This window comes from Colletes gigas, unplaced genomic scaffold, assembly GCF_013123115.1.
Source record: "Colletes gigas isolate AHSC1104 unplaced genomic scaffold, ASM1312311v1 Colletes_gigas_Sc00003, whole genome shotgun sequence".
Taxonomy (NCBI): Eukaryota; Metazoa; Arthropoda; class Insecta; order Hymenoptera; family Colletidae; genus Colletes; species Colletes gigas.
Window position 1 is genome coordinate 8,407,212 of NW_025106632.1, and position 16,310 is coordinate 8,423,521.

The 16,310-nt window shown below is 41.0% G+C and overlaps 1 protein-coding gene across 1 annotated transcript in view; it reads right to left on the bottom strand.

The window, feature by feature from the left end:
* LOC122404975 (5-hydroxytryptamine receptor 2B-like) overlaps nucleotides 1-16,310 on the bottom strand; it is a 48,474-nt gene continuing 32,164 nt past the window's right edge. Inside the window, exons 3-6 of the mRNA XM_043409415.1 lie at nucleotides 2,918-3,061; nucleotides 1,418-1,573; nucleotides 1,159-1,319; nucleotides 1-734 (exon numbers count right to left, since the gene is read on the bottom strand). Coding sequence (XP_043265350.1) covers nucleotides 242-734; nucleotides 1,159-1,319; nucleotides 1,418-1,573; nucleotides 2,918-3,061 — 954 coding nt within the window. The 3' untranslated portion in view covers nucleotides 1-241. The remainder of the gene's footprint in view (nucleotides 735-1,158; nucleotides 1,320-1,417; nucleotides 1,574-2,917; nucleotides 3,062-16,310) is intronic.

Consider the following 16,310-nt stretch of genomic DNA (forward strand, 5'->3'; position numbering starts at 1 on the left):
TGTTCGCTGTTCGCCTAATCTGGCGTCGCTGCACCGCGTCGTCGCGGCGACAACTTTCAAGGAAAAACGTCTACGGACTCTCTAAGGCGTGCCTAAGTACGCGACACGGTAGTTGAACTATATCCGAGGGAAAGGGTAGTAGTGTTTACTGTATGTACACAAAACGCACGCGTCCATGTTTATCTTTGTTCCTCGCGCACACGTTTACTCGCATCGAGAACGGTCTCGTTTAAATCCACTGTTAGCGAATTATCCTGGAACTACCGCAGAGCATCCTCTTGAACGCTTGCCTGAACTCTGGCGAGAACACTGTGTAGATGACAGGGTTCAGGGTGCTGTTGAAGTAACCCAGCCAGAGGAAGAAGCTGGCCATCAGCTCCGGCGGCTCGCACACCTCGCACGTGGCGCGAAGCAACGCCACCAGGAAGAACGGAAGCCAACAGGCGACGAACGCCCCGGTTATTATCGCCAACGTCTTCGCTGCCTTCCTCTCGCGCTTCGACTCGAGCGTCTCGCGTGTTCTTTTCGTGGATGAGGTCGAGTGGCTGCTCGACGGATGCGTCACGGTGGTCGCGGTGGTGGTGGTCGTCGTCGTGGACACCACGGATGGCGTCACCGTCGTTGGCTGCGTCGTCGCGTTCGCCCCGTTGTACGACGACGATTTCTCCGGCGAGATCGACGAATGGTCCGGCGTCGATCTCGTTATGGTGAACGCCGTCGACTCCTCCCGAGGCCTGGAATCATCGTTGTAACGTCGATGATTTTATTCACGGAGAAACATCGAAACGAACAAATTGTGGTCTCTTGGTAAAAATGTGTTTGACTGTTCAAAAGTTTCGTGTTATATTTGGAATCCATATACAATAAAATGGGTTTTATGGAAATTAGGATTGATAAAAGCAAACGTGCAATAAGAATTTTCTGGAAGGGTCAGTTAATTTGGAACATCGTAATATTAAAGAATCGTGATTTTCCCATCTATTGGCGATGAATGCAATTTGTTTTAAAATAAGCAAACGTAACGCAACGAAGCAAGAATGTCTGACAACCGACTATCCAACGATAGCTAGTGCCTCTCCACAAAAATCACAGTTAACCGAGTGCGCTAACGAGTCTCGCGTAACGTGAAATGCGTTTAGGGGTGTAGGGAACCGCGACCTTCTTGTGACGAGTCTCAGGATGCCTCTTCTTTCACGGGGCGGCTGCACGATAGTCCCGGGTCTCTTCCTGATCCGCTTTCGCGCCGCTTGAAATATCCTCCAGTACAGGAATAGAATGACGAGCAGTGGCAGATAGAAAGTGGTGCAAGTGGCGAAGATCTGAAAAGTATTTAAAGAAAATTCCCGTGTCAGTCGTGAATCGTGCGACTCGCGTAATTCTGGGCGTCGTTGCAGCTCGAATAATAAAATGCACCAACCTGGTATGCGAGGTCCTGCGACACCAGACACGTTCCGTCGGCAATACGGTCTAAATAATCAGGATCTTTCCAGCCGAGTTGGGGCGCCAACGAGATTCCTAAGGACACCAGCCAGACGGTGACGATCAGGATACCGATCCTCCTCGGATTCCTCGCCTGGGAAGTAAAGAAATTCCTTCAGCGGCTATCGTACTCGTGAATCGTTCGATATCAACCCACTACCCGTTCGAGCCACTTTTTCGTTTTTCTACGCCAGATATTTTTATATCCTTGGGTTCGGGATAGCGTTCAGGCCAAGGTCGAAAAACCGCTTATCGAGAACGTTTCGTTATTGGAATAATACAAATATTCGAACGTTTCGAGTTCTCGAAGGGGATTCCTACCAACGACTGAACCGATATATCGTTTGTACAAGTTCTCGTATGATCGAGCGCGATTTAGGCAATTGCTAAATGTGCTCTGTCCCGTTGCCAGAACTATTTCAATATAACTCGGCGTTTCGCTCGAGATGGCCAGCTTCTCGAACTACAAGGATATTATCGTAATCCCGAGTCCCAAATCCCAGAGCAGGACATGCGGGCACTGGTACCAGGATATCGTTGGATTTAGATTCGATTAACCATCGGTCGTCATTGATACGACGCCATCTTGATCGACCACCTTGGTACCAAACTTGAATCATCTAATTCCGTTTCAACGCGAATTAACATAAATTCCCTGTTCCGGTTTCGCTCGCCGTTTCGAAGTGTCCAATGTGAAAGAGTAACGATTCTGAAAACGAGACTCGGTTCGCAAAATTCTACGTTTCTATCCCTTTCAACTTGTGAGAATTTGAAACGATACTCTTTAAAATATGCTATTTACCACGTTAAATTATTTAACAATTTAATAATATAACAGTACACAGTGTATTGTTAGATGCATTGAATTCCGACTAAATTCAAAGAAACAGTTTCCATAAAGTTGTGTCGATGTTGCATAATTTATAAATTCTTACCGATACGTATTTATGGATTTTCTGGAAGTATTATTTTAATCCTTTTAAGAAAGAATGAACGAACGGTTGTTGGAGAAATTATCTTTACTCTGAGGCTCGATGATATATTGCTGTTGTCGAATTTCATTGTACGAGAAATGAACATGGAGGGACGTTCGTTTTAAGAATCGTTGCTGCAACCTTTCCCGCGTACAATTCAACGGAATCTCCTCGAAGGAAAAGAAACGAAACAACGGCTCGGATCGTGCACGCAATGGACCAACTAATTGCATCCTCTATTTTAATGATCCCCCGGTTCTCGAATAAAGGGGAGCAGGACACCGGGAACCCGATTATCGAATCACACTCTGGGATCAATATTCGGAGCTTATCCGGAGCGTGGCCTGATCTCCTTCCCGATACTGTCGTCCCTACGGGTCCCTAACACGCGATCGTGACGCAAGTTCCGTCATTCGTTACGTTCTGGTACCGGCTCGCTGCCGACCGCGACGGTGTTAATTAACCTGTATATAATTGAGATCGGTGACTGCCCAATATCTGTCGACCGCGATAGCCACCAGATGCAATATCGAGGCGGTGCAGCAGAGAACATCGCTGCTGGTCCACATGTCGCAAAGCTCGGGCCCCAACGACCATCTGGAGTTTATCTGTAAATAAATAAATTATCTGTTAGCCGACGCGCGGTTCGAGTCGCGACCGGTTCGATCGATGCCACCCCGAAGATCCTGAGGGTGTCTTTAACGACGACACACCCCCACCGGCCGCTCCGGGATCTTCGGCCATCGAGTCTCAGCATTCGTGTAAAACGATCGTTCAAACGTCTGGGATCATCCGTCTTCCAGACTCGGGCATTAATCAACTATCCTTTGATCCTTAATGCAATTAATTACTGAGAGTAATCGTGGTAATCGTAATCATTGATCTTTACATAGAGTAATCTAGCAATCTTCTACAACACGTTTTTCGTACACTCTGTAATTGGTAATCAGTAACTTGTAACCGTAAGCTTGGAAGTACCTGTTTACTTACAGTTACTTCTCCACTCGTATACGTACACTGTAATGGTGATTCGCTATAAATGAAAAGTGTTTCTTACGAATATTTTCAATATTAATATCAACAATACGGTGTTTTTTCCTCAAACAGTAACCAATCCCTGTTACTGACCGCGCCCATTGCAGCTTTACTTCGACGAAGGGACGAGATGTGTCCAACGCGCCACGACCGCGTTGACAATCTGTATTTTTAATTTATACATAAAATACAAGTTTCTCTTTTTATTCATAGCGAATTATTATAACGTACGAATACGAATATGTAACCAAACACTTAAAAAATAAATATAAAAGTATCCCATTCTACGTTCTCGCGCCGTGAATTTCGCCCCAGCTCGTACGAGACTTGCTTTGTATAACTTTAATCAATCCGTTGGGTAAAGATTGCTTTCAATTAATTTTTGTCATCAATCTTGGGCGACCTGCCACGGGTCATCCTCCATCATAGAGTGATTGATATTGGGGGCATCACTTGTACCGGAACATTTCTGATTTCAGATTTTTTTTTCGGGCAACGAGAGCTGCCTCGTTTTAGTTTTAGGTACGTTGGAATTTTGTCCGGAGGGTGGGGGTGGTGGAGGGGGAGGGGGGGAAAAATACATAACCAGGAAATATTGCGAAGCTTCCCTCGTTGATAGACTGCATAAATTAATTCTTCTATTGTCTAGCACGTCACCGTCAGGAGTTTGTACAGAGAAGAGGCGTAGTCGGTGAATATATTTCCTGTGCGTCGACGAAACTTTCCGATAATATTTACGGTTTACCGTGAACTTATAAGTTTACTCTCGAACGTAATAAATGAAACGTCAGGTCTCGTGACAACGCTCTCTCTCTCTCTCTGTGATTTAAACAGGAAATAAAAAGGTCTGCAACGATTTCAGGCATTGTCAGTACTGTCTGCGGTACTTGCTAGTTGCCTGTCTCGTCCTTTCATCCATTCTCATTCGCCCGAACAGCGGAATTGATTTTGAACTTTCGATGCTTCGCGGGAGAAAACTCTGCCTAACGCTCTCAACTCGTTAATTGTTTAACGCACGCTTTTCCATTCCGTCTGCCGACTTTCGAACATGGTTTGAAACAAAAATAGAACCGCCGGAGGAAACTACTCGACCTGCATCGAATGCACGAAAGAGTCTTCCGTCGAAGACAAGCTCTGATTTACAGCTGGTCCTTGTAAGAGAAAATACAGCATTGAAAACGTAATAACGAAGAGTCGAATGGCGAAATTGTAATATCCGTTTCCGCGACTATAGTAATAACGAACGGTATAATGAAAATTACTGGAGAAACGGACTCGACGATGGAAATATAAGTAATGCTACAGGCTCGAAGTAGTAGTTATTGTGCTTTTAAAAGGAACAACGTCGACTCAACTACATGGCAGACTCGTTTCTAATCTGTTACCCTTGCATAAAGCAAAATCATCGGTGTACATAAGAATTACTAGTATTTTTATGCAATTTTTTTATACTGCAATCAATTATGTATATAAGTTATGATATAAGTTATTTAGTATTTTATCTCGTGTTTATTTGAATGTTTCCGTGGTATAGATGGACAATTTAATTTAACGAAAGAATCGTTTCGATTATAGTAAAGATATATTTGGAAATCATCAAAATACGGAATGTGCTTTCGACGTAATAGAGCGGATAGTAGGCCATTTATACCAATGGAGAGTAACAACAGAGAATACATCCCTGGGGCACGCCTAATTTGATAGAACGCTAAGAGGATTTGATCCTACTTACAATCTGCATAGTATGACAGCAATCACTAGAGATGAGCTGGAAACTAGTTGATAACAGTACTTAAGCATCCCAAGACTACCACTTTATTAAAGGCTTTATTAAAGCCAAAAACACTATCGTTCTTTTACTACTGTTTTCTCGACACTACCAGTGCTCTTGAAGAAAGCTCGAGTACTCAAGCTCGATTAAAATCCAGTTTCGTACGAATCAAGTTGGTTATTATTGTTTAGCAATTTTTCTACTGGATAGGAGTAACCTGAATACACTTGACGCCCACTAGGGCACTCGTGACTCCGTTACTGTAACTAAATATAAAAAAAAATCTTTAAAAATCATATTTTTAAAAGCTCGAGCCATAATAATAGAGCAAAACGATCTTTTTTTAAAGGGTGCTGAACTGGAAACTCCCCTTAATGAGTGTGTCGTTGGATTGATCACATCACTAATCGTACCCAACCACCCTTGCGGGAGTAAAATACGATAGTCTCGCGCGTGCACATCGATAAGGAATCGAGCACACCTATAAAAGTCTGAAAGCTGAACGCGTTCTGATGGAAAGCGCTCAGCTTTCTGGAAAAGAAGGCCACCAAGACTTCGTCCAACCCCCCGCCCCACCCTCCCCAGCCAGTAATTGGCCTGGTTGCCAGCCGACGATCGCTCATTTCTACGACGTCCCGTGTAAGTTCGATCGTAACGTGTGGCCGGATCTCTTTGGCCCTGGTCGATGCCAAGGATATCGGAGCGCAATAGTTCAGAGCTACGATTTCGTCGACGTGGAGCAACGAAGCACCGGGAGAATGAGCGTGGGTGATCCGTGGGAGCTAAAAAGCATCCAGCTTTATGAACAGAGCCTTGTTCGTCGTAAGAAGAAACGGGGAGATTTCCCTTCTCGTCGGAATACGGGGATCTTCGACGATCTACTTTTTTTGTCGAAAATGGTAACGATTCTTTCGGAAGATCGACGAAAAGAATTCGCCTTTCCTGCGTTCTAAGTCACTCGATTATTGTCGAAAGCTGTCGAGCATCGAGTCGTTGCATCTCAACGATTTAACTTTATTATTCTAACTGTGACAACGTTGTCGAATTTCTGCGCTTTATCTTATATCAACAGACAATTTCTGTTACTTTGCGAGTAATTTTAAAGCGTGGGGTCCATCGCCTCTCGTATTCGCCGCCAGAGGGACCCGTTCCTCTCGCAAGCACTCGACTATTTAACAAAAAAGTGTTAGGAACCTTTTTGCAATCTGAAACTCCTCGAATCTTGACTAAATAATAAATCATTTTCTCCCTGAAAGATAAACGACCGATAGTACATTTTTTATCGCCAAACGGTCGGAAGGGCCGTTGGAAACGTCGCTGGAATAAACAAACGTTCTATCTGGAAAGTTCTCATTAATTCAAAGCGCACGTCTCTGGCGGAAATACGATTGGACGAGAGTTCTCGCTTCCGTTCGGATGTTTCAACCCGGTTAATTGAAGATGCCTGGCCAGTTAATTAGAAATGTCGAGCCGGTGGACGTGGACGAAGGGTTTTCGGGAACGGGGCGAATTTATCCGTTGCGAAATTCATGGCAGGCCGCGCGGAGCACGCGATAAGGTTCAAAAGTCGTACGTAACGCCTGGCGATAAATAATTTATTTGCAATAAATAATAAAAGTGGCGAGTGCGTCCGCTCGGCCGTGTGCCAGCCGGATAGAACGTGTGCAGCTTCTATTCAAAGCTACTCGCGTACAAATGTTAAATCACGAGAGGTACAGAGTGGTACACTACGAGCGACGATTGATTTAAAAGGCTGTCCCATTTTTCGAGTCCCTGAAGAACGCTCGCCGAGCGTGTTCCTAAATAAAACTCCAGCTTCTGTCAAAGTTGCACAAGCCAGTTTCCTTGGGTTCGATAAAGTCGCCGTTTCTGCAGTTGCATAATAAAACGCAGCCATGATATTTTAATTCTACGTAGACCTGAGCGTTTCGGGAAATTCTCGAAATATTCGGTGATTTTATAAATCGTTTCGTTTCTTATCAAACTTTATATAAACGTCCATGTAAGCTTACGAGGTTACAGATTGTACAGTAATATAATGAAAAAGTAAACGCGTAAAGTGATTCTAAGATTACAAGGCAGGGATTAAATAAATAAATAATACAAACGTCCATATCGTGTGTAGATCATAGGTTTATAGAAAATTCTTCCTACGTCGAAGCATTTTTAAAAAGATAATATTTTTGACGTTCATATAAAAATTAAACAGTTTCACAAGATAAAGAACAATTTTGCGAAAAATAAAAATCTTCAATAGGGAAGACATGGTATCCCATTCGCTATATTCAGCTCTATTTCGATGCATGCGAAACTTACAAAATGGAAAAAATGTTAATAGCGAGCGCATCGAATCGTTCGAATAAAGATGAACAGCAAAACATCGTCGATTTTGAAAACGACGATTAAGAGAAAAAAGACATCTTCGTATCAACAAATCTATCACTTTCCTTACTTTTCTAACAATTACTATTCTTTTTTTGTCAATCCTGCACACGTTTAAATGCGATACGACGATTCGATGCTGGCGTTGGTGCTTCCAAACGAGAAACGGTCGTTGAAATAGTGCCAATAAGAATCGTTGATTCTGTGAATTTTATATAAGGTCCTTTGCTCGAAAGGAGAAAAGAGAAAGAACGAAGCACGTAGATGGAACGTATCCTTTGGCCTCTGGGAAAAGGAATTCAATTTCCGGGTCGCGAGAATCTTTCCTGCAGATCCCGTGAACGTAATCGCAACACCATGGCCGTGCACACCGGTGTGTTGAAAACAAGCCGTCCGAATATCTAGTATCTAGCGAGAGAAGTGGACATCGAGCGACGGACCGTTCGGTGGAAAGCGTTTGTTCAGCGTACAATAGAATCTCCGGTTAGGCTGCCGCACCGGGACCGGCCACGTAAATCATCTGGCCGTGTCAGCGTGCAACATACTCCTCTCGTAAGGAGATTAGGATCGATATCGGTATCAGAATTCCAACGGGTCGGGACGCACCGCGAAACTTGGAGATTTTCACGGGATCCCGACGCTTCGAAATGCTCGCGAATTTCCTAATTAGCGCTCTCGTCCCGCTGGTACCGACATCACGCAGATTCGCGTATCGTACGGTTGAATTCCTGGATCAACTCCAAAACCATCGAAATCAGAATGGAGCGGCTCGGGCGGGCCACTGGCTGCGAATTTCCACGGATTTCTCGACAATCCTCTTCACGGTCAGCGTCGGATCCACCGGACCGAACCAATATACGAGATTTTCATCCTTGCAGTTTTCTGCTGCGGAGATCACTGATATACGATTTAACACTTTGACTGTCACGTCATCCATATACAGGTGGAGGCACGAATTACGTTCATTTGTTTACGTCTAAATGCGAGGCCTTAATATTATGTATCATTGAATTATTTAAAATATCAAAAGTTGGAATAAACAAACCAGCGTTCGATTTCTTATCGATCGCGTTTAGTGCAGAGTTTGCATCCGCGAAGCCGATTAGCTCCCGTTGACTGTATATCAAAATTTTGACAGCCCATTTAACCGGCTTAATTGAAATCGTGTTAGTCCTGTTAAATAGAGATTAACAGACTATCAAATCAAACAAAATTTCATGGAATAATCGTTACTAATAACGTAATAACATCAAAAACATTTAATACAGTTTTTACGAATAATATTATTCGAATAATTTACTTACTGGTTGCAATGTTTTAATAAACAGTCCACTATCGCGTATTAAAAATACTAAAACTTTAAACGCGTGCAGTTACGAAACTACTAGTGTTTTATCGATAATTGAGCCACCGTTAAAAGCGGCGAAGCTTCCCCTTTGAAATGGTTTTTGTTTTTTGACGATCAGACTTTTCGTTTTCGAGATATCGTCGTGTAACGAAAGGCGTGATTTTTCTATCTCTGTCTTCGTCTTGAGCGTCGGGCCTCTTTGTTGCTCGCGTATCGCGCTGACCTGCCCCACTCACGTGACCTGCGCAGTAGTCAACGATGCATACAATTTACTATTTACGACAAGTGCGTACGCATTTCCCAGAATTCGTAGTATTTCTAAGACCCCTCGAGCGTCCCGTGCTTATTGATGAAGTGCAACGGAATACTTTAAACCCTTGTATCTCCGGAACTAACCACGCTATCGACTTGAACAAAAGTCGTTTTCAAGAGCGTTTTATCCCCTATCCGATGAAATACAGTGAGTGAAAACAAATCTTAGGTTATGGTTTAAAATTTCAATCTTGCAGAAAATTGTACGGTTATCATTCTGGCAATGAATGTGTTAAAAATGTGGGACCAATTTAGACTTTCTTTGGTTATTAAACTTTAATTACTCGCATGAAGTTCAAAAGGTTGGGAATAAACTTATACTACGTGTTTCTGTAGTCGAACAGATGAGAAAATTTTATATAAACTTATGTTCGAAAATGCTTTTCGAAAATATATAAGCGTTCAAAGATTTACAGGCAAAATTTGTCTTTGTGTATGGAGAAAAAGATCGACTTTGGGAATGTATTCAAAACGCATTTACTTGCTGTATATGTGTGCAAAGGTAATCTACTTTTGAACGAATTCAATAGCCATTCAAGGTTAACCAGATTTTTGTTCCACATGGTTGTGGCTATTGTGTGGACCAGAATTTTTAAAAGTTCTATTTCTCGCAGAAATTTACACCTTTATTATGCAAGGATTCTAGAAGTTTCCAACGTATAAAAGTAATCCTTGTTCGTACAATAGAGAGGCGTATACTATATACATGTGCAAAGTTTTAGGTCAATTGACTCACTATAGATACTGTACTTGTGATATTTTGCCCACCAGTTTGAAAATTGTTTTGAAAAATAACCAGTTCTAGGTTTTACCGTGCAATCTTTTAACAAATCAGAACGTCTATTGAAAGTACATTCTTTAAATTATATTAGTAAAAATTTTCATAAAAAGATGTTACTACATATCATGGGACACAAGACAAAGCATTATACAAAAAATTTAATTCTACGTTTTCGATGTATAGATAGTTAAAAAGATATTTTAACAGAGGGGCATAACACGAATCGAACAATATTAAAAAGCATTGTACCAATAGTTGGCCAATGAATTTGACAGTTGACTCGTATGGTTGTTTGTTCAATTATTTGATAGATCCATCGAAGCGAAAATTTTTGATTGCACGTGAAACGTTTGAAAAATTACTCGTAGCCTCGGAACGGTGTCTGCAGTTCGCTCGTACGGTTCTTTAAATCAATGATCCGTGCAATAATTTGGAGTACTCGATTCCGAACGAAAGTTCCGACGACATTAATACTCCTATACTGGAGCAACAAGTGTCGAAACTGTCATAACGTTCGGTTCGAAGTTGAAGCGCTCGAAACAGCCGCGGATGAAACATCGGCTCGCGGAACGCTAAACCATCGAACTTCTCTAATGCGAGTAGAGCAGATACCTCTTCTGGAACTTCTCGTCAGTCGAAGCAATTGGAGAGCATATTGCCTTCGAACCATTATCAATCGAACCAATCGGAAGAGTAAATCGAGCGAGCATCGTAACATTCTACGAAAGTATCGATTTCGGGATAGAAATAATTTTCACAATTGGTTAAGGGACCCAATAAATTAAATAAATTATTAAATAGTTTTGATCGAAATATTACGAACTTTAAGAAGAAACGTTCACAAAAATAACTCGACAATATACATTATTTAGTATTCAATATTGTCGCTAAATAGAGTCAAGAAAATTTTGTAATATAAATAAGAAGTGGGCATTTAAATATTCAGGTTAACGCTGAATTCGCAGAATGTTCATTGGATAAACTGCATTTTTATTCAAACACACATACAGTTACTCGTATTCGTACATTATATGGACTCGCTATAAATGAAAAGAAACTGATATAAGTCTGAATAAATTAAAAAGAAAACTTGTCAACGTTCACAGTAAGTTGAAAACGCTAGTTCTCGTTCGATCATCAAAGTGAAGCAACGTTGGGCGCGGTCACTACTTGGATGGGTAAAATTTTATTATTGTATTACTATTGTATACTGTTTATATCATTACCTCCCTATTCGTAATTTAAAAAATAGTCTACTTCGTAAATAGAATACAGTTTTGCACTAAACAGCAGTTGGTAAAAATGAATGGAAAAAATTCATAAGAAACAAAAGATTACGTAAATAGAAGTAACACACAGAACTATAACACTTCGTAAATAGGAAATGTAACCCAGTGTAACAAAAATAATATTTGGTAAAAATAAATAGAAAAGTTCGTCGAAAACAAGTTTCTCTTGTACAGTGAATCATCATGGGAGTAATTGTGTATCGAAACCGTCCAGCTCGATGGACACGTTGAAAAGAAGGTCTTAAGTGATACGTCACGCGGCTCAAGTGAACTCAATTCCCACTTACATTCGGGCCTCCGGTTATCTCGGATAAACGGAATCAGGCCAGGCTCCCAGAATCGAGAGCTGCCGGTTAAATGAGACGGCCAGGGTCGGTTGTATAACTGAAAGTTACCGAGGGAACCCGGGGTTTGGGAAATTAATGGCACTCCACAAAGGATACAATTCATGCGAGAACATTTTTCCTCGCCTCGTTCCCCGAGAACAGCCCACAAAGTGTCTTTTTCCGACGACGCTTAAAAAATTCAATTGCACCGGTCTTGGGGGAACAGAGCACCTTTGTCAGTCGGATTCACTTTGGATTCTTAATAACCTGCCCTGCAGGTGTCCCGCGAAGATCACAGCCGAAAGTTTCGCCTTTAATCATGGGCGGACGAGAAGTATTTGCCCGGCAATTTTCACGACACGGAGGATCTCGCTTTGAGGAAAGAAAATCGTAGACGTTACACGGAGCTAATTAACGCTACGTCCTGTCTCGCAGTCTCGCGAGAAAATTCGCCGTGAAACCGGAACGAGGTCGGACAGGGGAGTCGTCCGGAGAATGTGTGAAAGGTGCACGGGGGAAAGAGTGATGCCGATAAGAGGAAAGAACGAGAGAGGACGTAGGAAGGGACTGACGCATGCCTGCTTAAAAGTCCATTCATGATATTGGAATCCACCTGCGAAAGCGAATCGACTTTTGTCTTTACTGCCACCGCCCCTCCCTCATCCCCCTTGCCGTGGGTGTTTCCTCTGGTTCGAACGGGGAACTGAAATCCATGCGAGAAAAATTCATAGATTCGGAAACAAAAGATGGACGAAGGATTCTTTTGATTTTTTTCAACGAAAATAACGACTACTTCGATGGTCGACCATCGGAGTTACCAGTCGAGAATTAATAATAGATAACTTACGGTCGACTAAATTTCATTGCTCCCCTTTTAAAAGAAACTTTCTCGAGAAATGTGACAATTGTGAAATGAGAATTTTCGAGAAGAACCACCAGGTTTGTTAGAGCGCATATTTAATTGAAAACTGCATCTTAAATAGAAGTAACGCAGAATAACGAACAACGTTTGGTATAAATAAATGGAACGAATTCACGGAAAAACAAGTTTCTTTTCATTTGTAGCGAATCACCATTACAGCGTACGAATACGAGTAACCGTATATATTTGGCCGAGGGTTTGCGCTGAAACGGTTGCAATTTTTGTTCGGAGGATTCGCCCGACACGGTATTCAATATAGTTTGATAAACCAGCGGTGAATAATGTTTGCGGTGTTTTGCGTTTGCGCCGCGTTCGAATGTTTAATTTTTCGCCGGGAAATAAAATGCAGTATCAACGACGATTGTTGGGCGTTCCGTAACAGTGACCGTAAATTGCGTACGTGGACTTTCGTTTGTGTTTACTTTGCTTCGCGCGTGGATTTCACGTTGTGAATAATTTTCCGTCGCCGAAGGATAGGATGGATTTAATTCTCGTCGCGTCAGGGCTGCATATAATAGTGCACGATTTATAGTTGAGTGTAATAAATGCAGTCTCTGGCACAAAATTCCTATTTATTTCGGTTATATAAATAGAGTTAGATCGAATGCAGAGAAACGTGCAACGACTGTTAAAGAATCCAGAGAAAGAAATATAAATATTCAACCCTTTACCAGTCGAAGTTTCCATATAAAATTAACAGAATGCATTAGCTGAACAATGTTTATTGGTAGTCGAATCTAGGAATCACCAGAGTATTTATAGAAATCGTTCGACGATAAAATATGCATCGTCGAGTTCTTATTAGTCTTTTTCCGTTTCTCGAGAACGATTCGAAGTAATTGTATTACGCAGATGGACCGTTATCTTGTTCCACGATGTCGTCGCAAGTGGTGTGTAAATGTTCGCGGGGCTGTAAAAAAAAAAAAGAAAAGAGAAACGCGGTAGAGAAAAACGTGATCCACTGGAGAAATGGTATAGGAGTATATTTCGTGACCGAGATCACCAGAAGTGGGGCGAGTGAACAATAACGAATGGTACACAAGCGTCCCGAGATAGGATGGCTACAAAAAGAAACTGCGGCTTTTTACCGTGAGCGGCAGACGACTCTTTCGGGCGAAGGAAGCCGGAAGTACCAGAACGTGTTCGCATTTAGGACACATTGAACAAAACCTTGAACGCTCTTTTCGAACGAACGGAATCGTTCCACGATCCAATGGGGACTGGCGGAACACCTTTTCAACAAATAAACATGGTCGGGGAAAAAATTTCATGGAATCGCGTAACTCGTTACTACTATAAACGTAAAATTTTATCCAAGACAAAAATTCTGTGTCGTTAAGAAACAATTAACTTTCAATTTAGAAACCTTGTACGAATATTTAGACGTGCGATCAAAATATCTTATTAGCTGTGCAATTGATAACTTTACTATTTTTAATAAATCTATATTTCGTTTGTAGGAAACTAAGGATCGTAATATTGTTTCAAATATTTTTTTAAAAATTAATCTTGGTTTGTTTTGAACTATGTATGAATAGATATGCTTGGTTACGATGGACATTTTAAAAGTAACGAAAAGAGAAGTGTCTGATACACGCAATATTTTCTGGAACACCCTCCGAGGCTTAATCAGGGATGCATTGAGGTTGACCCTAAGAGAAGGGAATAAACGGTTCATTAATATTAAAGAGAAAGAAGAATCTACTAGAGTTTCATCTAACCTTTGACTCGCCTTCCTTGATTCCTACTCGGTCCTTCGTCGTTCAGAATGCATTCAAAGTTGGGCTGAGACTGTTCGACTAATTTGATATTCGAATACTATGAATAAGCTTTGAATACCATTAGTCGAATGTTCTTATTCCTATATTACTGTTTCGACGATTGAACGAATTGCGGATTTCGTAAAAAAAACTGACTTTTACGTACAGTTGCTCCCACTCGTATTCGTACACTATAATGGTGATTCACTATGAATGAAAAAAAATGTTTCTTACGAATTGAGGTTTTGAAACTGGTACGAGTCCATTTTTTAATATATCGCGATAGTTTGGGATGTTAATATTTAAAAAAAAAAATGCAAAACGAAAAGTAAAAACAATATTTGGTAAAAGTAAATAGGAAAGAGTTCGTAGGAGACACAACTACATAAATAAAAATAAAACAGAACAGTTCGTAAGTAGAATTAATACACCGTAATAATGAACAACGTTTGGTAACAATAAATGGAAAGAAACTACTTCGTAAATAGGAACGTAATTTGTTCGATAAGCAGAGAGTGGACGGTAAATACTGCGTAAGCTTTATTAGATCGCAGCCCTCTCCGTGCCCTTTGAGATTTCCCCCTTGACCCTTGTGCGTGTATTCCAGCCGTGCGATGCTTGTAAAATACATTTCTGGCTTATAATGCCGCGTAAGAACTGCCGATCAATAATCTGATACTTCCGGCAGGCTGGCTGGCTACGAAGAGATCACGTTGTGCACACACAGGTTACGAGGCATCACGAAATTCGGGCTGCCTTCGGGTTCGAAACGTCCGTCGAGCCAAGTTTTTCAGTACAAATACGGTAGAATTATTGGAACGAACGTCCGTGCCCAATTATAGCGAACATCCACGATGGGAAGATGTAAACAAAACATATTTGTGCTCTATTCTCGCTGAACATGACGATAATAAATTCCAAACGTACCGATGCTTTCTAGTTTTTAATAACAATCGTCAAAGGCTCGAAAGGGAATACAATGAATTTACGGTGTTTGAAAGATTCGAAGAATTTTTAGCGTTTATAAAATAGTTTCGGTTGTTCGTCGAATCGAGAAGCGGAGATAAAAATTCTCTCCGTAGAATGCCAGCGATTTTGGCGAAGAACATGCAGAAAATAGCGATTTTTACCAGTTCACCGGTACAAGAAATTTCTGAAAGGGAGCCAGAGGCCGAACCGGCCGATAACGAGTTCTATACCAAAAGAAAAATAGAACTGTCGAACGGTGTAGAATAGAATATTCAGAGCGCTAAAAAACGAAGGAACAATGAGCTGGTATAAAGGGCGGTAGAAAATATATTGGGAACGAGCCGAAAGCATTTTTCCAAATAATTTTCTATAGGATAAAAATATTTCAATGATTGGGGAGTAGTAGGAATACAAATGTGCATCGACATTTAATTGTAGTACGAAAAATTAAAGAAGAAAAACGGATAAATTAGCAATTGTATAGAGTTAACAAAATTTGACCAGATGTTGCGTCTCTCCAGGGGCTACTGCCAATTGATTCGATATGTTTCCTGGAAACCAGCTAAATACAGAATAAATATGTACATATGCGTTGCATAATGCTAAAACATTTTACATATTATATTTCGAACGAAGCAAATTGCAACAATGAATATCAAATTTCCATATGAATACAATGCTCCACTGAAAATATTAGTTTGTATAATTTAACGTTCAAGTAGTACCTTAATTGTTGATAATTATTATACCAGCATCTTTATTGTAATTCTTAGGAAAAACAAGAGAGAAATAACACTTGGGTGATTTCCGTTTCAGAAGAACAAAACTCTTTCATGTTTCTCTTAGATAAAATATTGATTACTTTAATTTAAACGAAATCATTCAGTAAACTGGTACGAGTAGTTCGACAAATTACTCGTAATTCAATCATATCTATTAAAGTTATTATCTATTAAATTACG